The following is a 25,000-nucleotide window of genomic DNA, read 5'->3' on the forward strand; positions in this document are numbered from 1 at the left end:
GGTCTAGATTGTTTCCATGGTTAGGTGATTAGGTCTTTGTTTTTCTTTTCGGTTAATTTGAAAAGTGGCACTTCCTTGGTAAATTAGATGCTAACTATTTTGGTTGGTCTCTCTAGGCTGAGCTTAGAGCCAGTGTTTTTGAAGCAATTGAGGAGGAGGATCAAGTTATTGAGAAGGATGAGGGGTTGCCTCCAGCATTATTGGGCAGCTGCAATGATCGTGCGAAGCAGCTTCATGCTTCTCCGTCAGGTAGTTTATGAAATTTTCATCTAGTTTAGCAAATTTATTTGTTCAGCATTAATGTTTCTTTGTTTTTCTAGCTTTGATTGGCTATTTTTGACAAATGAGTAATTTATCTCTTCTTTTTTGTCTTTATGATGCGCTCTGATAACTAATCTGAGTGTTGAGTGGAAATGGTAGTTTGACATTATACTGAAAAGAAGCAACCTTTCTCTTGGAAATCATTAGTATAATGCTTATTCGTTTTTGTAAGAGGGGATGGGGTAGGTGAAGCTGTAGTGAAGAACTAATGTGGCTTATTATCAGTGTCATGTAGCTACCGTGTTTTGATGGATCATCTAGCTTTGATGTGTGCTGGTATGTTACTAGAAAGCTATGTCTAGAATATATTATTTTTGGGCTACTATATGAATCATAATGTTGATTTTTAGGATGGATCGTAGTAGAAAGATGTGAGTAGCGAAAATGAAAATTCTTCAATTGACGAGTGAGCTTAGAAATTGCAAATATTGAGGAAAAGATAAAAGATAATCGTTTAATATGGTTTGAACATTTGTAAAGGCGAGATATTAGTGAAAAATTGGAGCTCAGGAGACTTAAAAAGAGAGCTTAAAAGACTGAATGTGACTTCGAAGACAAGAGTGGAAAAAGATGTTAAGGATCTAGACTTATAAATTAAGACTATAGAAAATCAAAATAGATGGAGTCTGAAGAAGAAGAATCCATGTGGACGACCATTGAAATTGAAATATTGGTTTATGTAGCCGACCCCTAATCCTTTAGGATTAAGGTTTGACATTCTTGTTGGGTTACTCATTTGATGGGGAGGCAAGAGTTTGGACCAAGTTGGAAGACTATTAGAGTGGTAGTGTGGACGCTAAATGCAATGTTGGGCATTGTGTATTTTAATTCCTAAAGTACTTTGAAGTTGAACAATCCTGTCTTCTAGCTATGAATTTATGGCTTCGTGGTAATTTCTTAATTCTTAATGGCCAACATGCATAAAAAGCGTAAGGTGAAGTCTTTCGTTTAACTAGTGTTTTATGAATGCAAGTCATCAAGAATTCAAGATCCATCTTTTTTGCAAACATAGTATATCATTTGTAGGTTAATGATATATTGCTACTAAATTTAATGCTTAAGAGATCTTGTAGGGATGACTTGGGACTTCGCGTATCATTGTTCATGTAGTTTTTTTTGTTGGGAGTCTGGGCAGTACACTAATAAAGAGAATGCTTGATACATCATTTAAGTAAAAGGTTCATTTGGAATGCTTTTACTAGAGAATTTAGGAGAGCTATTTAAGTGATAACTTCATTGTGTAGTCAAGCCTTAAGATGGGAATTTGGTGCTTGTAGAAATATTATTTTCTTGAATAACTGTTGGAGGTCCTTGAGGTAATTAGAATGTTGCAGCTGATTAGCATTGTGTAGCGTTTCTGTTTGTAATGTTCAAGTGACCTCTAGTCCTCATGTTGATGTGCATCAAATGGTCTGAGTTTTTCAATCTGCCACCTCATTCTTAGCTTTTATATTGGCTTTTTTACCATATTAATCCTGAAACATAAATGTGACCATGCATTTGGAATTCTCTGATAAATTGATGATAGACATTTGGAGGAGTTTTTTGTGAATTGAAATGTAATGTAATTAAGCATATGACAGCAAATAGAAGTGAATGGAGGAGGGAATATATATTCAAAATCATTGGAATTAATTTCTTAGTTTTTGTAGATACACTATTGGATAGGGCCACATGCAGTATAATCGTTGTTAGATCATATGGTAGGATTATGGTGGATTGGGTCATTATTAGGTCACAGATCATTTTTTTTGGGTTGGGTCATTGTTAGGCCGCATATCATTTTTTGAGTTATGATCTTCTATATGTCGGATTGGATTAAAATTTGACAATTTTAGTAGTGATGTGAGCATATTTTTCTATGCCCATTGATTTTGCTGGATAAGGTTGGAAAAGAACGAAATATATTGGGGTATAGAAACACAATTGTGCAGGTTGACCTGTTCTTTGATAATAAGTTTGTATTGCCTATGTGATCCAGTAGTTGAATTGTGTATCTGGATGTTACATAATACATATGTGTTTCTGTTGCAGAACATCTAAATTCAGTTCTAACTTATCCTACTATATTTGGCCCAAGTTTAATCAAACCCTTTATCAATGCAGGGAGGCTTTTGACTGCTCTTATATGTGAATACTTGGACTGGGCACAGCTAAATCACACACTTAAAGTGTATCTTCCAGAGTGTAATTTGGTATTTAAGACCAGCTTTACTTAAAAGATTCAAGTATTCCATTGGATTAGTAGCAAAAAATCTTACCTTCTAACTCTACTCATCTAATACGTGCTTGATTGCTTTGTCTTGCAGCCCAAGGATTCCTGGAAGGCTGAGTTGAAAGAATTCAGTAGCAAAAACGGATATGATCTTAGCAGGAATGGAGAAAGTGGTCCCGTCCTTTTAGATGTTCTCGAAGGTTTTTTAAAGTTTGAGGTGTGATGCATTTTTCTGTTTTAACTTTTATGCTTTTGGGATTCTAAGGAAAAACTGAAACCATAGAGAATGCAGAATTCTTCTTTCATAAGGATTCTTTCATTTCTAGAAGAAAGCATACACTTCTAGAGGGCTACTGTTCCTAGTGTCTGATACTTGCAATTCAATGTAACTCTGATTTAGCTTAGTGCTTTTTTTTTTTTTGTACAAGACTGAGTGGTTTGAGGTGATTCTCTTGCTGATTAACTTGGCTCTCTCAATCCTAATTTTTGTGATGATTTTTTTCTTGGTGATTGTATGGGACACTATTGTTCAAAATATATTTGTATTGCTCTAACATGGCAACTTTGACCGAGGTTACAGTGTTCATGATTGTTCCATTCATGTTTTTCTTTTATCTAAGTAGCATCCATACACGTTTTATCTTTCAGCTAAGTAGTATTTAATATGTCTTTGTTTGTTGGACAAGTTATTGAATTGTGATAACTGAGAATCATCCAATATTCTCTCTGCTGCGACTATGTTTTCAATTGAAATTAATGAATAGTATGAGAACACTTTTGGAGCATATAATTAATTTATACTGGTGCTACATCCCTAAAGCCTTTTCTGTTAAAGGTCAGATAGACTGGTGTCATTGGGTATCAAATAGCTTGTGCATTCTGAAGCTGTTATTGTTGGAAGACGATTTCTGTGATCTATAAAACAGTGTCTGACAGTTGACTGACTAATTAGCAATAGATGTATGAAAAGGGAGGAAAAGTATCTCGAGATGGCTTTCTGTCGTCATGGGGTTTGTGTGTATTGATTGTATGTCAAGTAATCATCTGAAAAAAAAAATCTAAATAGCCGAATGTTTGAGTGAGAAATATGACTTTTCATCCTTGTTGTCTTGTGGCCCTAACTTTGTCTATGCTACTAACTGGCGTGCAGACTTTATCCCAAGCCAGAGGCAGTGGAAGGAGGTTGCCGGGTGACAGTGAGTCTTCATCAAGTTTAGAGTCTCGCAACATGCGGAGACCATCATCATCATCTGTTGCTTCAGGGTTACCCCCATTAGTGAGGTCCTAGCACTTGAACCCTGTTTGTGATATAATGAACTAAAGTAAAAATGACTCAATGAATCACATTCACTTCTTATTTATGTGAAGTTGGACATGACGTTTGCTATCAAGAGTCAATGAGAAACAACCTCTTTGTTAATTAAATTAACAAGGACAAGGTTGCATATATCCGACCCTCCCAAACCTCACTTTAGGTGGAGCCACTTAATGGCATTGGGGTAATAGATAAGTGTATAATATGCTTTCTTCTAGTCATGTCTTTTGTTCTTGAAGTTTTGATCATTGAAATACCTGCTTATGACAGGTCTCTTCCTGGTTCTCAGGCTTCTGGTAAGGAATAACCTGTACCTTTTCAAGGAATACTGGACATTTGTGTTTTGGTTTGTTTACCTGAACTAATGAAACAATACCTATCAGATAGGAGAGCAGGGTCTTCTACGTCTAGTTACAGGAAGGATGATTACAACTGGAGATATGATGGTGATGAATTGTCAGAGGATGTAAATCATGCTTCAGCTGCTCTGGAAAACTTACAATTAGATAGAAAAACTCGGAATCTAACTTCTTCATGGAGGTTGATCTCTCTCTCTCTCTCTCTCCAGTTTATTTGTGGTTTTCTCATTTAGTTGAAATCCAGAATCGTTATTGGGTGACTGGTGAGTAAAACTTTCATGGGGTGCCTACCCCTAATGTGCTCTATTTGTAATTAGTCAAGATGATTAGGTCGTATACATGTGTCGGAATAATTAAACCTCTATCATGTTCTTTTCTGACCTTGTAAGCTATTGTCCTTGTTCTGAAGTGATTTGTTACTTGGACTTGTATCCTTACAAATGCCCATTTCTGTTTCTCAACACTCTGATTCTGGAACAATTTTATAAAACATTTGATTCCAGAACCCGAACATGTACCAATACTCTACCCTAATACTTTTAGTCTTGATTCTTGAATAATATTGTTGGAGACGACATATTTTTTAGATTCCACATATCAATAAGGTTTTATGTGTTCCCATTTTATGTTGACATTTGAGAAAGTAAGATTTGAGGAAGCCTTTGTCGTCATAAAAGTCAATGATTCTTATAAGCCTATGCCCACCATCCATGGTGGGTAAAGATTTCATACTCGCACTAGTTTACTTGGGAATATATCTAAAACCATCCCAAGCCACTATCCAATTGGGTATACGCATCAGTACCATACATGTCTTATACAAGCCGTATACCCACGCCATCATTACTTTATCCTCGTTCCCGTCATCCCATCCCACCTCCCCCCTCCCATTCTCGTCCCATACCCGTCCCATCACTATGAAAATTTTGATCTTCTATGGAAAATTTGCCCATTTCTTGTATTAAATAATAATCCCTCTTTTCCTCCCTATGTTTCCCATTTAGTTTGTCACATATGCTAATACACTTATTCAAACTTTAATATCTCTAATTTAAAATAATTAAAAATTAAAAAAGTTGAAGTTGATAATCTTTGCATTGGGACGAATCAAACAAGATTCCTCTTGACTATATTTTAACTTAAAGATTAAGAGTTACAATTTAAGAGTGATTGATGAATATGGTTGAAAAAATGAGGCACATAGTTGGGAAGGAAGGAGTATATATTAAGCAGTAGTATGTCATAGTATGAAGCAAGAAGGTATGCAGCAAGCAAGCATGAGGCGGATAGCCTCCATACTCTCATCCTAGTTCTTACCCATTACCCATTGTGGATATGCCTTTTCATATCCACCCACAACTCATAAATTTTGTACCCATAACCTCAATTAAGACGGATGTGATGTGAAACTCGCAAAATGTTGTCAGCTCGTTGTCATCTTTATTATCAGATATTTATAGGGATCAAGATTGTTTGAGGTTTTCATTTTATCTGGCATTTTTTCTCTCATTTGTTTTGCATTAAAGGAACTATGAATAGGTGATGGGGTGAAATAGTGCCAAGTGAAAATCTTTTCTCGGGAGAGAGGTGGGGGCTGGAGGCCTTTGTTGGCAGCATTTAGGGTGAGATTGCAGTTTTGTTAAGGTGGTTTTATGGGGATGAGGATGTAGCTATTTGGGAAAGGGTGGAAAGGAAGTAGCTGTTTTTCACTTTTTTGGTTTCTTCATAAATTATGAGTATGTTTACTGATATGTCTGTTGGTGCAATGTGCTTGCTGTTAGTTTTTGATCAAAATTGTAAACCTCGATGTTTTCTTATGATCTTTTTCTGATCCAAAGAGTCACTAAACTTTTTGGCTGGTCATTTGAAATAAATTTTTTTTGTTACCGTGTTAAAATTTTAAGTTTCATCAATGCTGCACCAAATAATAAGTCTACTCGAGAATATTGATTGCTGAGTTTGCAAGTATACTTTTAGGAAGTATTAATAACTCTAGAATGCATTTGGTTAAGGAACACTTCCAAGCTCAGTTCTGAAAAAACTCTTTTTTCGACTGCCCTATTTTAACTGCATTTCTTTAGTCCCACCTCTCAATTGGGGAAGTTTATCTGCAATGGTTATTTTAAGTGCATTTCTTGTACTCCATTGCAGGCATGGCGGAGATGGAACCGGTGAGGACAATGGAGTAGAACACATGTAATCACTGTTTTCCACTATAACTTGTAGTTTTTGCCATCTCTGTGCTCCATCTGCAAGTCTTATTGTGATTAGTTTATCCAGGTAGTGAAAATTTTAAGATCCTCTGTTTGGGCTTCAATGTAATTTCTTTTACTTATTGTGTGTTTTTTTCCGATGTAATTCAGAATGTGTGCTCCCTGCTATTGAATTAATTGTAGATTCGTGTATGCTGGCTATTTTCTTGCCTATAGGATTTAATAGTATAAGTGCCAAGCTCATACATTTGCTTGAACGATTTGAGCTCCATTAGTTGTATCGTATGCATTTGATAAGGTACAATATCGAAACAGTTCCTGATTGAGTCACGATGAATTAGGGGAAAACTGCTTCTTGTAGCAAGTATGGTTCATTCTGTTGGAATTATGTAGATAATGACTTGAAACAATGCAAGTGAAGAAAAGCAAAGAAAACAAGAAAAATGTGCTTTGCTCGATAGTCTCAGTGCAGTTGTTTAACTCAATTGCGCAGAATGCTTTTTGATCAAGCCGGAGGCTTTACAAAACATTAGAATGGTCTTTAACTACTTTGCTCGATTGAGCACTGAGCTCGTTCTGCCGAGCAGGTCTGGAAGAAATAGTATACTGGTGTGCCATGCCAATGTTACCTAAAATCTACATCAGTATCCGTCGAGCAGCTTGATTGACATATTCCCAGAAGCGAATGATATGTATGCTTCTCAACTCTCAAGCGATGAGATTCATACCATTCTGTCAGCGGCAAACTTCAATATCAAGTTCCACAACAAGTCAATTTCTTTCATCACTTTCTAATTACAAGCACAAGTAAATTATTAGAAACCTTGTAGTGTTTATGACTACTTTGATGAAGAAGAAAAAAGAGCGAAAAAAGGATTTGTGTTTGGTGTTTATTGACCGAGAGAAGGCTTATGATAGCGTACCACGTAACATCATGGGATAGCCTCAAAGCTAAGGGTATCTTGTAGACGTATATTGAGATAATATGAGACATGTATAACGAAATCAGTTAAACCACGACTAACACCTAGACACCAATTGGGTAACAAACCCTTTGCTAGTAATTCTATCGAGTTGTAGTCATACCGACATTTGGTGTTTTGTGATAAGAAGTTTCATACACTAAAAATTGAGCTCTATTGAGTTGCAATCATATCAACATTGCTTTATGGCACATAATGCTAACCCATTAAGAATAAATTTGAACAAAAGATGCACATAGTAGAGATGCAAAAACTAAGATGGATGTGCAAATACAAAAATGGATAGAATTAGGAATCAAAAGTTGAGAGAGTGGTTAGGAATTGCCCATTATCGACAAAGATGTGAAAATAAGATGTGGTTTCGACTTGTAAAGAGAAAGGCTATTGACGCGCCCATGAAGATGAAAGTGAAAGATAAAAAAAGTTGTGAGAGAATCAAAAAAGTGTGGGAGTAACAAATTAAGATCGATTTATGTGAATTACACCTCTCCGAGAACGTGACGAGGGATGAGTAGTTGGAGACGTTAAATTTATGTCTTAGACTTTTAATTGTTTTCCCTTCAATTACCTCTTTTTGTCCTAGTTAGCTTGAAATTTATATAGTTTTTCTACTAACTATTTATTCAATTCTAATGGCTCAGTCCTAGGTCAACTTATGTTGTGATCTGATGGTACATTCACTTATGCGCATCTCTCATTTTAAAGGGCTTGCTTTGTTTGGGGGTTTAATTTACTGGTGCAATCCTCTTTGCTCTCTCGTTGAGAGGTATAAGTATCGTCTGTCTGTTATCTTTTCCGTCGGACTTTGACTTTATGTAAGAATTCTGGATTGATAACTATGATTGTTTATGAATTGATTCCGCCAATTTGACCGATAAAATTATAACTACTTTTTTAAAAACCGATAATATTTATCAATAGATGTTGCATAGTTGGTAGTTGCTTTCTTGTTCTCTAAATTACCAAATAAGAAGAAATAAGTTTTTTCAAAAATAATTTACCATTCACTTAAGTAGGGGGATAAAAAAGTAGAGTTAAAAACAAGGAACAAGATTGTAGTAGTCTTATTAGTTTATAATATCTTAATGAATAGGCATCTGTAAAAGCAATTTTGTGTCATTAGACCCATATGCATTGCTAGGAAAGCCAATTGGGGGCATTCTAATGTTCACTTTCCAGCTCAAATGGCCTCATCTGCTGAACTTTACCCTCAACATGAGATGGAGATGGAGCAATGATAATAGTCGGATACAACACACTAATTAAGAGCCTTAAATCCTAAAGTTTGGGGTCGATATATGTAATAAAAAAAATTGGTAAATTCTAAATGACAATTTTGTAAGGCTTTGCCAAATAAAGCATTTTTACAGGTTAAAACGTAATTATGCGGCATTTAAAATATTTTATTACTATAATTATGATTTTAAGTCATATAAATTTTCAAAAAGATTTTATATTACATCAAATATATATAAGTAATAAAAATCTTTTTGAAAACTTTACTAGTGATGCATAATTTGGTGACAGCTATTTTACAAGTATTGATTTGATTGTAAAATATAAACTATTTTATATAGTATTATACATCTTTTATATTTTAAACTATTTTATCTAATTTAAAGAATTTCAACATAATAATATTATTATTTTTGTTGGAAAAGGACAAATAAGAGCTTTGTTGCATGTGGTTTAATTTTGTTGAAAATGGATGGATGAACGGATTACGTTGATAGTAATTAAGCATGCCAATTTTGGAACAAAATTTTTTTTTACAAAATCTTCTATTTCACAAAAGTATTCAATCAACCAATCATTATGTTGTTTTGAAAAATTTAATTTGTATCAATTATCACATTTCGTTAAAAATATTATAATTTTATAATGATAATATGTAATTGCATTTTTTTTTAAATTTGCATTTATACATACTTTCATACTAACAAACAAACTTCATGCATTGTGGCTCATGCAATATGTTCTAGATGTGTACTAAACTAACACTCATTTAGGAGCCGAAATACAAATCTATAATATATCTATAATTATTACTAAAACAAAACACTGCTAAGTCATCACTTTTTAAAATTGCTTACGTGTCACTCTCTCAATGAAAATTTTTCCTCTAAAACTCAATTATGATGTCATTATTATAATGACTAATATTTATATCTTTGACTTTACTACTTTCTAAATGTGACTATAATACTATACATATTGAATAATTTTTTACTGTTTAGATCACATCATTTAATATATTAAAAATTCATCAAAATATATAAAAAAAATATGTCAGAAATTTTACCCTGCGTCGCACGGACAGTAACTAAAGTAAAAGTAACGTAATTTATATCGAACTCTTGATATCAAGATCCATATACTCAAACACTTAACACAATCAATTTTACCGCTTTCGATAATATATTAATATAAAATAAATAAAATTAATATATTTATTTATATTTTTTAGTATAGGATAGACCAATGGAAAGAGAAGGAACTGAGTGAGAATCGAACCCTAAATTTTACCTAAAAAGCAGTAATTGATCTCTAACTAAAATAAGACTTGGTTTTTTCAAAGAAAGTTTTAATGATTTTTAGTCATTTCTTTTCAATAGTTACACATTTTATTTTTATATGCGAGATTTTTGAGAGAAATATATCTATTAAAAAGAGATAGAAGATAAAAGTGTATTTTTATCAGCAAATTTTGTATGAGATCATCTCACGTGAGACGGGCCTTACAAGCAGCTTATTAGTACAAATAAATTAAAAAAACGAAAATCCTTCAATAGAAAGTGATTTTTTAAATAGTTTGTGCTAACCTAAATCATCTCACGATAAAATGACCTAATAAAGATTAGTGTATTTTAAGTGGCCATGTTTGATTCCATGGTGGATTGGTTGTAGTAAGCGCGGCAACATGGGAATGAAGCTTCTAAGAAGTGGGCCAATGGGCAATGGCGAGGGAGCATGTGATGATTTATACTCCATTAGCACTTGGGTTTCATTACACCATCCATCAATCTGTTTCTCTCTTGTACATGTGAGATTATTATAAAAATTGATAGGATTGGAAGAATATAAAGTAAAATTATTATTAAAAAATACTCCTTTCGTTCTTTAATGTTCTTCCCGTTTGAAATATTCCATCTTAAGGAGAGAGTAATTTGATTTAGGTTTTTGAGATATATTTAGAAGATAATATATATGCATGTAAGATCTTATTATATTCGTCTTAATGTATACTTTTTTATTATGTATTTTTTATATGATTTTTATTATGCATATTTAGAAATATTAGGGCTTAAAATTTTCTTTGAAAATTACACAAAAAGTAAACAAGATGAACAAAAAAGAAGGAAGAGAGTAGTTGCAAAGAAGAATTGTAATTTTAACACCATACAATATTAAAAAAAAAATTACCATTGAACCATTAATTTTTTATTTTTATAATAGTTATATTACTAGTATATATATATATATATATATATATATATATATATATATATATATATATAAAATATCAAGGAACCAAACTTTTTAAAAAATAAACTGTAAGAGAAACTAACTTTAGAAATTATCCACTATATTATTATCAGTAGTAATTTTAAAATCAATTAGAAATTATGCAAGATATTGGGTTAAATATGGAGGTCCTTCAAAAAAGTTTATGTTTATATATATTTTTCTTTGCATTGTATATTATTTCATTAGTCAATCTAATTAATCTATGAAAAGATATATTTTGGACATAGAATTACTCCTCTATGTACATAAATCTAATATCTTATTTGGATGGAAGAGAAAAAGATATTTCTCCGTGAGCATACATATATTTTATAAAATCACATTCTTTTTGTCTTGAAAATGTAAGTTGTGTACTAATTAAAGAAGAAAGGCAAAAACTAACGAAGATACTAGGAATGTCCGTTAATAAGAACAAAACATGTTTGAAAAACTAAATTAAAAAAATTAAAAAAATAGAAATAATATAATATATTAACAAGAATAAATTTTAAATTTTATGCGGTAATATAATCAATTGTCCACAGACCACGATTCTAGAGTAGTAGAAGTACAAAAGTATCTCTCGTTCAATTTAATTGATCAGAGACATTTTCATATAATTAGTTTATTTTTTTTAATTGATTATTTTCAAATTGTAAGTGATTACTTTAATGGACTAAACACATATGAATTAGCCCAATAAAGATAATTTTACCGTGAAACTGTCTGATTTAAAAATTTGTGCATTGTTATATGGTTTTAGATGTACAAATCTTCTTATGATAAAGTTGTAAATATTTGCATGTTCTTGATGGTCGTTTTTTCTTGCCTATTGATATATAGTTTTTTCTTGCCTATTGATATATAGTGCAATATATTTATTTTTATTTTTAATTATTAGTTTATTTGTTGATTTTGATTGATATTAAAAACATGGCAAATGACCTTTTATACAAATTTAATTTATTATTTTATTTTAAAGATATATAACTTAATAAAACTGATAATTTGTCCAATGCAATATATATTATCTTATTTTATATATATATATATATATATATATATATATATATATATATATATATATATATATATATATATATATATATATATATATATATGCGCTAATATTTTTTATTTTGAAGTGTCGAAAATTTAAATGATTATTAGTAACTTTTAATTATTTATCTACTAAACATGATTCTTTTTGTTGTTGATTATCATTCAAAATCATCAAATGAACTTGTTTTTGACATGAATACTTAAAATTTTAATGGCATTTTCTATTATTACCAAATAATTTATAGAATTTACTCTCTAGAATATATTATTATGTTCATTAACAAATGCCTCCCGTAGTGTTCTAGTTTGTTAAAAATATTCTAACCTAAATATATATTGCAAAAAAGTTAGATTAACTTGATCTTAGTTATCACGTTAATATTGATTTTTCTTTTAATCTTTTCTTCATTATGAATATCCTATTAGCATTTTTCCAATTCAATACATGAAAAACAATCCGATTTAACCGAGGAAAAAATGTATGACTCCAAATTCGAATACTCTGAGTCGGAGTTAGAATCATAGTCGATACCCACAAAAAATTCAACATATTGATTTGACTCTAACTCTGACTCTGTCACAATCTGATTTTTAATTACTTCGACTTTGTTCAAATATTTATTTCTAGTATTTTCAAGAAAAATTTATATTTTTTTAGGATTGTTATAAATATATAAATATGTCTATTTTGACTATTAATTTTCTTTTCATCATTGGTGGTAGAGTTTATAGACCTCATCTTTATTGGATTTCCCATAGACTCCAATATTGTGAAAACTTTGGTGTACCCATTTGAAAGACTAAATTTTTGTGAGTTTACCTTTCGTTATTAAGTAGAATTTGGACGAATCGTCACATATTCGAGTTAATAAGTTGAATTATTTGAAATATATTTATTGATTGTGTATATTTTTGGCAAATTATAATCTATTTGAAAAACAATTTGTTGCAAATTTACGTATTGTTGAAAAAGAGTTCAAGAGTCTGAATCAAAGGACATAAAAAAAAAAGTCAAATATAAAGGAAAAATTTTCCGATTATTAGAGTCCACCTAATTACATATGAGTAATTAGAAGCTATTTCAATCAAATAATTTTCTTCCTAGATTACATTCAATTTCAATTATTTTAAACAAAATCCAAAAGAGAAAAGACGCCGGTGATTAGTGGGGAAAAGATCCAAGATTGGAGAGATGAGTTCACGTTGGCCATATGCTGATCATTGCTAAGCTAATAGCCTAATACAACTAGACACCCTTGAGCCTATTATTTTACATTATTTTTCATTTTAATCCGTTCTAGTAATTTTACATTATTTTATAATAATTTTACTATTTATCTTTTAATCTTATTCACTAACTTATATTATTTCTCCATTTTAGTCACTTATTTTTATCCTTTATATTTTTTTTGTCTCATTCTCCAACCTAATTTCTTTTGCCATTAAATTTCACCCATTTGGCAATGCATACAAAATGAGAGAGATTAAAGGTAAATATTTAAGAAAAAGCTAAGTGAGTTGTTTTTAAGAAAAAAGCTAGAAAGTGTCAAGGAACCAACTCAACTAAAAGCTTAAGCTGATGGTTGAAGCTCCAGGATATATTATATACTCTAACACGCCCCCTCACACGAGAGCCCTTTGGGCTAGAAGTGTGGATGTAACACATGTTCTCCTCATACATGGTGCTCAATATTCCACTTTGAATGAGGGGTGGTTGAGATTCGAACCCGTGACCTTTTGTCACATTGGCTTCTGATACCATGTCAAGGAACCAACTCAACCAAAAGCTTAAGCTGATGGTTGAGGCCCCAAGATATGTTATATACTCTAACACGCCCCCTCACACGAGACCCCATTGGGCTAGAAGTGTGGATGCGCATAGGCGCTGAATATTCCACTTTAAATGAGGGGTGGTTGAAGATTCGAACCCGTGACCTTTTGTCACATTGGCTTCTGATACCATGTCAAGGAACCAACTCAACCAAAAGCTTAAGCTGATGGTTGAGGCCCCAAGATATGTTATATATTTGGTAATAAATAAAAAGAGAGATTAAATTATACCTCCTTATTTTTACTTTTATTCTATTTTTTTTAATTCCTATTTACGTTTTTATGTATTTTATTTTTATTTATTTGTCATTTATTGTTTATGATTAACGAGTGTTGTAAGTTGCAGGTTTTGGGTAGTCGTAGGTTTCACTCTCATTTAAGAGCTTTCATGAGACAATTGACTATTTGACCGCATTCTCCTTCATGAGTAGGAGCTGGATACACTGGGTATGATGATGATGATATTGATAAATTTATTTTCAAACATAAAAATAATATTTCCTTTGTTCCTTTTGTTTGTCCACTTTAAGTTTTTTCATTTTAAAAGAAAAAAATTTAAATTTGATTTTTGAAATATATTAAAGATAAAATATATTTATGTGAGATCTTGTTAGATTCGTGTTGATGCAAAGCTTTTTAATATATAACTTTAACAATAATTTATAATGCGTATTTAAAGATATTAAGTCTCAAAATTTGCTTTAAAAAGCGTGTAAAAATAAAATGGACAAATAAAAAAAAAGAAGGGGTATAAAATAAAAGAGACAATTTAAAATGAAAAACAACATTAAATGAGAGGGACACAATGAGCTCAACACTCTTAAAGCCTATTCAGCATATTCTTACCTGTCATTACCTGTCACTTCTGACTGTCCATATTTTCTTCCTTCCCTTCTTAAGAGTATTTGTTTTGTCTAAATTATTTCTACCATTCCATCTTCCTCTCTTCTCTTCTGATCTTATTATAGGATCATTTTCCTCTCCACCATTGTTGTTAATTACTCATTTGGAGCAAATTAAGTCTTGTTTGTTCATTAATTAACAATGACAATGGCTGATTTGAAAAACATTAGCAGTAATGATAAATCATCTCAATTTGGAGATACAACTCTTACCAAAGTTTTTGTGGGTGGATTAGCTTGGGAAGCTCCTAAAGAAGCCTTGTTTGATCATTTTCAAAAGTTTGGTGAGATCTTAGAAGCTGTTATCATCTCTGATAAGATCACTGGTAGATCCAAGGGCTATGGCTTTGTAAGTCTTTCTTTCTTTACATCCTTATTCCTTATAAATATGCCCACACCACCATATAATAAATAATCCAAAACCAACACCTTAACGGCATGTTTGATAGTTGGTATTAGATAGCTGAAATGATGGTGAAAAACTAGTGTAATGTTAGCAAAATAATCACTTAACAAGTTAAATGAGGATTCTTGTTCTCATTTTCTTCACAAAATTCATTCTAATATATTACTATATTAAAATGCGGTATTAGTTAGTAATGAACAAAATTATGAATAAAAAGAACTTTTTTATCAAAAATTTCACTACCATGAAAATAACATTAAACATTCATAAAAATTTACACTATAAATCATTCTCATTAACATTAATTGATACCAACAATCAAATAAGTCGCAGTTATTATTACCTATGAGTTTGGAATGGTCATATATACACAACTTTATTTTTGTAATAATATGACGTTTTACTTGCAAAGGTAATTATCAACCACTTTACATAAATTAAAACTCTAATGATTTGATTCTTAGTAGGTTAGAAAATTTCTAAGTACAAAAGAAAAAATAAACTACTATCATATTTATAAGATGATTTAAATTACAATAATATGAATTATTTAATTTATATAAAAAAATTGAGCAGGTGACATTTAAGGAGGCGGAAGCAGCAAAGAAGGCATGTGAGGATGCAACACCAACCATCAATGGTCGGCGAGCTAACTGCAACCTAGCTGCATTAGGAGCTCGCCACCCACCGCGATCATCATCTACCACTACTCCTCAACGGCCAGCATCAAACGGCAGAAACAATGCAGTAAGCCCAACAACAGGTGGTCCTGGTCATGGTCATGGCGTGCAATGGTACTATTCTGGTCCTGTCCCAGGCCGAGCTGCTTCTCCTACTACTACTACACCGTTTCATGCTCATCATCACCATCAACCCCTTCCTTTCTACGGGTAAGGATATCTTACGTAACATTTACTTTTTCGTACAATTTAATATATTAATTTAATATTTAAAATTATGTATAATAAAAAAATTATACAAATTGGGTTTTAATAATTTTTACATTGAGAATAATCAAGTAAGATTCATTTAACTATATTTTAATTTATAGATTGAAAACCAATCACGAAATGATAAATAAATAGTACAATATTTTTAATGTTACAAGTTAGAATAAAGAAAGTATATATTATTATCTTCTCTTAGATAAAAATGTGAATACTACATATATTTAAAAATTCTACTTCAAGTAAAACGTGGATAAAACTAATTATTTGTCATTTTAATTTGTTATATTTGCTTTGATGCCTTAAATAATAAAACAAACTCAATAAAAAAGTTTAGTTCATAGTAAATCCTAGCTTAGAGAACTAATACAATATTCTATTATTTTTATTATATTTAGTGACTTATTATGATGCTAATAATCATGCAATTAATTTTGACTTTCAGGTATTCTCCTTCATACATTGCTGCTGATGTTGCCTACAATCACGTATGTAATTTCGACATCTTTAAATCTTATTTTCATACTGCAACATTAAGACGTGAAATCTGCGACAATGCAATCATTATTATTGGAACCGTAAAACAGCAAAATTTACAAAATTTTCAACTTTTCAAACATAAAAATATGTATAAAGAAAAATTTATTTTTAAAATTTTACTTTAAAGTGATCAATTTCTAAAAAACTCATCTTTTATATTTATCATACTAAATACAATCTTTATATCGTTTTTTTAACGAAAAAAAAAAAAAAATCTTTAGTATTGAGTATCTAGTTAAATGGTGAAAGAAAATTGTGCAGAAGCTAAGCTACAATGGTGGGGCCTACATAAACGCAGGGCATTACGCGGCGCAGATGTACCCAGGGCAGGCTGGTATGATAGGAGGGGCAAACACATTGATGTCTGTTTATCCATATTACCACCCTTACTTACCCCACCAAGTCCAACAATCACATCATCAGGCCGCTATGGGCTTACCGGCCCATATCTTCCCAACTACTTCAGGCCCAATCACTGCTCCTCCTCCCATCATCTCTAAGCCCACTATTCCTGTTTGCATTGCTCCTCCTTCAGGTAATTACAACAACTCTTGTATTACCCTATTTTTCTAATTAATCAGTTTAAAATTTAAGTGATCATTTTAAGATTATAATCATACATTATACTAAAAAATTTGGAAAATTCTAAGTGTTACAATTAAAGGATTTTTTGGCAAAAGAAACTCATTTATTGGCTAAAGAAAAATGACACGGCATTTGAACTTGACCAATATCTTTACCATTAAGTATCTTTAAATAACATTTATTTATAGTTAAATTGAGTAAATTAGAAAATATAATATACTGCATAATACACTGTTAACAATTTCCGAAAGTACAGAGTTAATATATATAACTATCAAAAATTGAGTGTCTCTACTGTATAATATATTTGATTTTATTTTTTTTAATATCATATGTTTATATATGTCGATACTATTTTTACCGTGCATTGGGCAGGTTTTTAGACTAGTTATAAATAGTCATTCTATAAAAGTTATTAATCACTTTAAAATTACAAGAGGTCACATTATTACGGTAAGTGATTTAAGACTATAAGTGATCACTTTAAAACTGTAAGCGTACGTTGAGTCAATCTAATATAAATAATCTCATTGTAAAATTGTCTCATTTAAAAATTTGTCATCAAACAAATTTATTTTTTCCATAATTATCATATTTATGTTTGTGGAATATGATTAGATATAGGAGTAATTAATTTTCTTTGTCAAATCAAGTAGTTTAACCTAAAGTGCTTTTATTAAACTGTCTAGGTAGGTAATAATCATGATTATGGATCACATTTATACTCTAGTACGTACATAAACGAATACGATTTATATGATTATGAATCGCATTATTATTATAATACTTCATCTAATAATAATACTTAATTCTATTATATATTCCTTTTTCCCTATCAATTTGTTGTATTTTGAATATTTATGTGAAAGCCTTTTGCCATAAATTTAGAATATTAATTGTGATCAAGAAATAGAGAAATATTTATGTGAAAGCCTTTTTCCCTATAATACTTTTAACACATTTTTTGTTAGTCTTTTGAATGCATATTCCTTATTTGTTTTTCTTTAGCTATAAATTTAGAAATAGAGAATGTATTAACTTAAAACGTCCCCCTTGTGTACAATCTAATTGATCTCTAACACGAAACTTAAAAGTTAGTGTACTATTCTGTTATAACGAATTTGTCCATTTTCTATTTTAGTTCAACTAAATAAATTTGCCTAGCTCTTTTTTATATATTTAGACATGACTTCACCGGCTACCATTTTTCTCTCTATACTCTCTCCTAATTTCAGATATCTCACTATTTTAATTTAATATATATAATTTTCTAATTATCATGTCAAATTAATTCATTGATTTAAATGAAATGAAGATATATATATAAAAAAAAAAGGCATAGAAGAAGAGTGTAATGGTGTAGTTGGAATGCATGAATGATTATTCCCTCTCGCCCGGCCAGAACAAGTGCAGGCTGTTTAGAGACATGGCCGCAACAACTTGTGCTGGCATTTCATGTGTGCCAGTGCTAATATATCACTCTCATTCTCTCCCTACTTTTCACAAAGTTCCTTATTATTTTATTATCAATATATCAATAACTCAAAGGCCCCACTTGCACCCTAAATTAATTAAGCAAAAAAATTCAATAAAATTAAGTAATTTTATGAGGTGGTTCATTGATAAGGATAAAATTAATTTTATATAGTAAAATAGAATCTTTCATTTTTAATTATAAAAACAGTAATTATATCACCAATAACATAAAATTTACTTCTATTTATTTACTTTTCAACTATTCTCTTGAGAGATCGTCTCTATAAGAGACGTATCTTAAGTACAGCCCATTAAAGATGAATATCTACTTACTGTATTCTAATGTCTATTTACATTATCCTTAATGCTTACTTTCCGTATCTTTAATGCATGCTTTCAATATTTTAAATGTCTACTTACATCATTCTTAATGCCTACTTACAATATTTTAAAAAATATATAATGAACCGACCCAATTAGAGATGGTCTCTCAAAGAGACCGTTTCTGGCAAGAATTTGTGTTCACTTTAAATGTCATATTTGGTTTTGGCACATATGTCAATATACGTTTTCAATTTTAAATATTTCTACTTGTGCTTGAGTAAAAATTATATAAAGTTAATATTAATAAAATTTATAATAAGACGAATCAAATAAGATCCTATTTGACTATGTTTTAACTTATAGATTAAAAACAAAGCATATAATAAGAATGATTGATGAATAATATTGAAAAATCAAATGAGACATTTAAATTAGTGAATAGGAGGGAATAAAATTTATCACCAAATCATAAATTAAAATTTATTATATTATACCTATTTTTTGTTTTATTTTCTAATTACTTTTTCGTATACATTATTATTCTTGTTAACGTTTGTTAACGTATGTCCTTAGCTTTTACCTTTTTAATTTATTTATTTACTTTTATGTGTTTTTAAATTTACAACAAGCTTTTGGGAAAAATAAGATAAAGTTTATGAAGTGTGTGATGTGATGATTAATGAAAGGTAAATGAATGAAAAAGAATTGAGGAAAAAATTCAACTCTTTGAATTTGGCCCGATTATTTGAAATTCAATAAACTTTGATTTATAAAAATCAAATGACATTATCAAAATATATATATGAATAAAAACTAAGCTAACTCGACTAATCTGAAATATCATATATGAAATCTGACTCAACATTCAAATGTTTACCTCTATATTGAGAGAGAATAAGATCATTTATATATATATATATATATATATATATATATATATATATATATATATATATATATATATATATATATATATAAACGTGTAACAAATTTAATAAGGCTAATTAAGAATAAGAAAAATTAAAATAAAAAATTCTAACTTTAGTTGTTTCAAAGCTATAAATTTCAACTTTCATATACTTACAAATCTTAACTAAGAGACATTTTATTTTAAAACAAAACAAATTAAACAATAACCAATTGATGACCAATATCTGAGGTAAAGATAAATATGTGACATCATTTTGTTGTTCACATTTAAAAATAAAAGTTTTAAACTTGATATTTTTAGAATAAAATGCTCCGAAAATTAGTATTTTCTTAAAGATGAGATTTTAGATTTAGAACATCCAAATTTTGAATTTTTGATTTCAAAATGACTTTAATTAAAAATTTAGGAAATTAAGGCATTTAAGAGTATTTTTCTTATTAATTAAGGGAATTAATTATTTTTGCAATATTACTTGTTTATGTGATTGTACGTAATAAATTGCAATGTATGTACGTTGTAGTAATATAATTTCTCCATTTTACTATAATTGCTATCAAAACCAATGTAACTAAAAGGTTAAGCTGATGGTAGAGACCCCATGATATGTTATATACTCTGACACGCCCTCTCACACGAAAGCCTTGCCTTATAGGTTGGAAGTTTGGATGCAGAACAGATTCTCCTCATACCTGGTGCTAAATATTCCACTTAAATGAGAGGTGGTTGAGATTCGAACCCGCAACATTTTATCATGTTGGCTCTGATACCTTGTTAAGGAATCAATTCAACCAAAAGTTTAAGCTGATGGTTGAGGCCCCACGATATGTTGTGTAGTCATTGATAGTAAATTTTTCTTCACTTTAAATTGGAAGTATTTCATGAAATTTATTGTGTCTATTGTAAATTAATTATTAATTAATATGTTTACTGTAAATAAAATAATAAAAAGCTGATACTATGAGATTCAGTGTGTTTGACTGTGGAGTAGGTTCGGTTGGAAAAGGGAAGAGCATGCAGAAAAGCAATTGATCAGAGAAAAAGAAAAAAATAAATAAACTACTTGCATTGTGCTTACAAGCTAAGGAAACCTAGGTGGTGTCTGCTGCTTACAACCACATTACTATCAACTCTTCTAAGACTCACTCTTAGCTAATTTGCTATTTTAACTCCAAAAAATTGCATCTTATAATTTTTGTAATTCAATTTGTTTAATTTTATTATTAATATTATATTATTATTATTAGGCATGGATAATCAATTTAATTAATTAATATATTCATTATGTATTCATTTTTATAGAATTATATCTTCTTTTTGTTTCTCTTTTAAGTTACATGATGATGCAAAAATGTGTTAATTAATGCTAGTAAAAATATGTTAATTAATGCTATTAATAGAAGAATATTTTATATTTCTTTTGATGACAGCATGTTATTTAATCATTTTCAGATACTAAATATAGTTTTTATAAATAGGATATATTGGACATTAATTCAATGGCACATCTAAGATAATAATGAGTGATGTCAATTTAAGTAAGATCCGCCTACTGGGTTTTAATAACTAGTCACATATGTGATAGACTATACTAACCAATTTATCTAGAACATATTTACAGATATTATAAATTTTATCTTGAATTTAAGTGCTATTAAATAACTTCAGTGACATCATATTAAATCGACGGGTATACATTATATTTATAATGATAAAACAAATGAGAATATTGTTTTTATAATATGGATTCAGTTGGACCATCACCCCTTTCCACTCCCTTGTCTCTCCAAACATCAATCTCTTTAGAGGTTTAGAATCTTTACAGCTGTTACTTTAATGAAGTGGAATTGAAGATTTAGATTCTAAGATATAGTAATAGTATGGAATAGTGCTAGTACTGTCAGTTGATAATATTATATTTTCATGTTTTTTAAAATGTTTATGACATGGTCACATGCTCATGATTCATGCCAGATATAATCCTCTTGTGACGCTACTGTGAGATTTGCCATCTGAGCTAAGAAGTACTCTCTATGTCTCTCAGATTATACCTAAAAAATTTTAAATAAAATTCAGTAAAAAAATAAAATTGAGTTAAAAAATAAGACAAAAAAAAAACAAATAATTAATAAAATGAGAGGTTAAAATAAAGTCAGTTCGTGTTAAAAATACTTTAAATATAAAGAAGGTTTCACATCGCTAAAAGAGTGGGTTATAGTAGAATACTTAATGGGTGAATTTCCTAATACCATATGGTTTTGAGAAAGAGTAAAACTCTTCACGTGTTATATGCAAGTCAAGGCTTATGATCCGTGAATTTGTGGTCCCGAACCCATGAATGCCCTGTAAGTATATCCACACAAATGGGCTATGTAATTATTGTGTGACGAACAATCTGCAAGTCATATGTGTTTTGAGTTTTAAGGGTGAAACTAATTTTGAAAACATCTTTGATCAATTAAGTCTTCAATTTTGAAAGATTTGACTTGAGACTCCACAATGTATACTTTGCCTAATTGAGTAAAATATTCGTCAAGTTATAGTTTGCACATAAATTACCGAAGCCAAGTAACTTGATTATCATGAATGGTATAACAAAATTAAGCCCTTAGTTTCTCATAGGAGGGGTCCTAGGAAGATAATTTGAAAAAAAAAATAAGCCTTTTATACAAAAAAAAGTTTTTTGAAATGACCTTTGGGAAAATGTTATCCCAAAATAAATGTCTGTAGCTTCAAAGTTAGGTATGAAACTTGTTCACTATCAATAACAACGAAGAAAGGAGCATGTCAATATAAGTCTAAAAGTTCGTTCGTTGTTACTAACAGAGAACAAAGAGAGACCTGATCAAAATGGGTCAAATATTTATTCACTATTAGTAACAGACCTTCCTCTGTTTCCTGTTACTAGCAACGAACAAACTGTTTGACTTTTGTTGACTTTTTGTTTTATATTTAAAATTAGCCGTTGTAAATTCGAAAAATATTTGTTGTATATTTGAGAAATAGCCACTGTTTTATGTTCAATAGACACACTCAACGTTTGCTTATTTTATTATATCCAAACTCCATCAAAAAATAATCTAGTGGGTTATGTAGTTGACTTAAGATATATTTTTGTTATTTTGCTTAATTTATAAAAATTTAAATGATTATTAAATGTTAATTATTTTATTATATTATATGTTGGATAGACGTTAAAGAAGCATTTTATTTAAGAACAGTAAAAGTAATTACGGTTATGAAGTTGAAAATAATCGAAATTGGAGCGACTTCGATTATGGCCGTCAGTATGTTGCTTGTCCATTCTACTTGGATGAAGGAGGGTACCTCACATTCACATAGGTGGATCAATTGCCAAAAATGTATCCATAAGATCTATTAGGCATGTCAAACAGATCAGGTTGGGTCAAATTCGAGTTCGAGTCATATAAAGAGGTCAGAAAACCCTTGACCCAAACCAAACTTATTTAGTTAATTGAGTCAGAAATCACAACCCTGACTTAACATGCAACAGATTAGGTCAATCAATTTTTGACCCACTAAACCCGTTTACAATATTTTGTTTTCATTTTAAGGTTTTTGCAGATCGAGTTATGGATATGCTTAGTATTGACACTATGTGGATATATTCCAGGAATTATTTACGCAGTTTATCTTTTAGTGGGGTAAATAAATCTAGTTTACATGTACGTTTGAAAATATATGTGTATAGTTTTTGATGGAAATACGGTGACTTTTACAAATGTTTTTATTATAGAATTAGGCTCGTTTAGCAAATGAATGTTAGTTGAAGTTGTTGGCTAGTTTGATAAGCTGAAAGTATTGGCCGATAAATTAACTGTTTAAAGCTGTTACTATAGAGATGTTAGGTAAATATTAGTATTTGTTAGTTAGTTGTTTATTTGAAAAAAAAGTAGGGTAAAAGTCAAAAGTCAATAAAAATAATTATACGGAGTAGTCTTTTTGTTTTGACTTAAAAATTATTTACCAAACACTTTTATTAACTGTGTTGACACACCACAAAACCAAAAGTCAAAAGGCAACAAAATAAATTGCCAAACACTTCAAATATTTGATTCTTTGTATTTGAATTTTGAGTATGGGTATATTAGCCTCATAAAAATCGTTTCCCATTAATGTAGAATTAGATGTATCATTATTCATTTTTTTATATATATAAATTAGCTAAAAAAACACAATGTAATTTTTTGGTTTCTATTGACATAAAATAGCTAAAAAAACTAAGCTTGAAGATATGAAGGACCAAATTTTTATGAATCATTAGTCATATCATACACCATCTAGTCATCTACGATAGATAATACTCCTATTAAGAAAGGGATATCAAATAAAACTTAATATAATATTTATGTGAGAAAACGAAAAGCTCAAAAAAAAATTTGCATCTCTACATATGTTCAAATCACTCTGTCAACAAGGTTTTACGAGTAAATATGATATGCCAAAGATTTACCTAAAAATCAACACTTATTTTGTTTTAATTGAGATAATATTTAATTTTTTTAAAAATTGCTCTTTAGTATGGCATTATTTTAGAAACAACTATAACTACTCTTGAAAAATACTGTCTTTCACTGAGACGACCTCAAAATAAAAAGTTTATAGACTAATTTCTAAATGTATGAGCTACTCTTGTGATAGATATCTCTCAGTGAGATGACCTTAAACAAAAAAATCATATTCTCATCATATGTATTAGATAAATTATTTAACACATATATAAAATGCGTCTCTTAATGAGACCGTCTCATACAACAATCAAAATTTGTGTTAGCCAAGATAAGATGTGCTTTATGATGAAACGGACTCATAAAACAATTTGTGTTAGAAAAAAAATATTCCAATTGGGCCGTAGACTTGATTTGCCACTTTAAGCATCATCCTCAAAAGAATTGCGGAACCCAAATCGTGGAAAAAGTCCAAAGATTTAATTTGATTAAAACACTACTCCTTCACCAAATTTTATATGTGACAGCCGCATGCATATAACTACTCATAGGTTCAATTTATAATTTTGAAGTTGCCATTTTAAAGCTTGAATTGGACATTTTAGACCTTAAGATAGA

General features: G+C 30.1%; 2 protein-coding genes across 4 annotated transcripts in view; both read left to right on the forward strand.

Annotated features, from left to right (window-relative positions):
* Window positions 1-6,680, forward strand: part of LOC130801495 (protein TONNEAU 1a-like) — a 7,401-nt gene extending 721 nt beyond the window's left edge. Inside the window, exons 2-8 of the mRNA XM_057665360.1 lie at window positions 117-249; window positions 2,428-2,516; window positions 2,631-2,753; window positions 3,687-3,817; window positions 4,122-4,147; window positions 4,235-4,391; window positions 6,362-6,680. Coding sequence (XP_057521343.1) covers window positions 117-249; window positions 2,428-2,516; window positions 2,631-2,753; window positions 3,687-3,817; window positions 4,122-4,147; window positions 4,235-4,391; window positions 6,362-6,410 — 708 coding nt within the window. The 3' untranslated portion in view covers window positions 6,411-6,680. The remainder of the gene's footprint in view (window positions 1-116; window positions 250-2,427; window positions 2,517-2,630; window positions 2,754-3,686; window positions 3,818-4,121; window positions 4,148-4,234; window positions 4,392-6,361) is intronic.
* A 7,990-nt stretch (window positions 6,681-14,670) lies between these two features.
* On the forward strand, window positions 14,671-21,192 carry LOC130801696 (probable RNA-binding protein ARP1). 3 transcript variants are annotated; one of them, XM_057665579.1, is made up of 5 exons: window positions 14,671-15,056; window positions 15,690-16,003; window positions 16,506-16,548; window positions 16,862-17,135; window positions 20,905-21,192. In XM_057665579.1, the coding sequence occupies exons 1-5, from the start codon at window positions 14,850-14,852 to the stop codon at window positions 20,943-20,945; spliced, it is 879 nt and encodes a 292-aa protein (XP_057521562.1). In that variant the 5' UTR covers window positions 14,671-14,849; the 3' UTR covers window positions 20,946-21,192. The 3 variants fall into 3 exon arrangements, with proteins under 3 accessions (XP_057521562.1, XP_057521561.1, XP_057521563.1); XM_057665578.1 differs by lacking the exon at window positions 20,905-21,192 and adding an exon at window positions 20,569-20,863; XM_057665580.1 differs by having other exon boundaries at window positions 14,674-15,056; window positions 20,885-21,192.
* Window positions 21,193-25,000: the final 3,808 nt, after the last annotated feature.

The sequence above is a fragment of the Amaranthus tricolor genome, chromosome 15, assembly GCF_026212465.1.
Source record: "Amaranthus tricolor cultivar Red isolate AtriRed21 chromosome 15, ASM2621246v1, whole genome shotgun sequence".
In the NCBI taxonomy this organism is placed as follows: domain Eukaryota; kingdom Viridiplantae; phylum Streptophyta; class Magnoliopsida; order Caryophyllales; family Amaranthaceae; genus Amaranthus; species Amaranthus tricolor.

Excerpts from the sequence above, each read along its gene's own strand:
- LOC130801696 (XM_057665578.1), top strand. The coding sequence starts at position 14,850 with ATGACAATGGCTGATTTGAAAAACATTAGCAGTAATGATAAATCATCT. Across the intron at positions 16,004-16,505 it reads CAACCCCTTCCTTTCTACGG|GTATTCTCCTTCATACATTG; the intron begins GTAAGGATATCT and ends TTTGACTTTCAG. Across the intron at positions 17,136-20,568 it reads TTGCATTGCTCCTCCTTCAG|GTTGGAAGTTTGGATGCAGA; the intron begins GTAATTACAACA and ends CTTGCCTTATAG.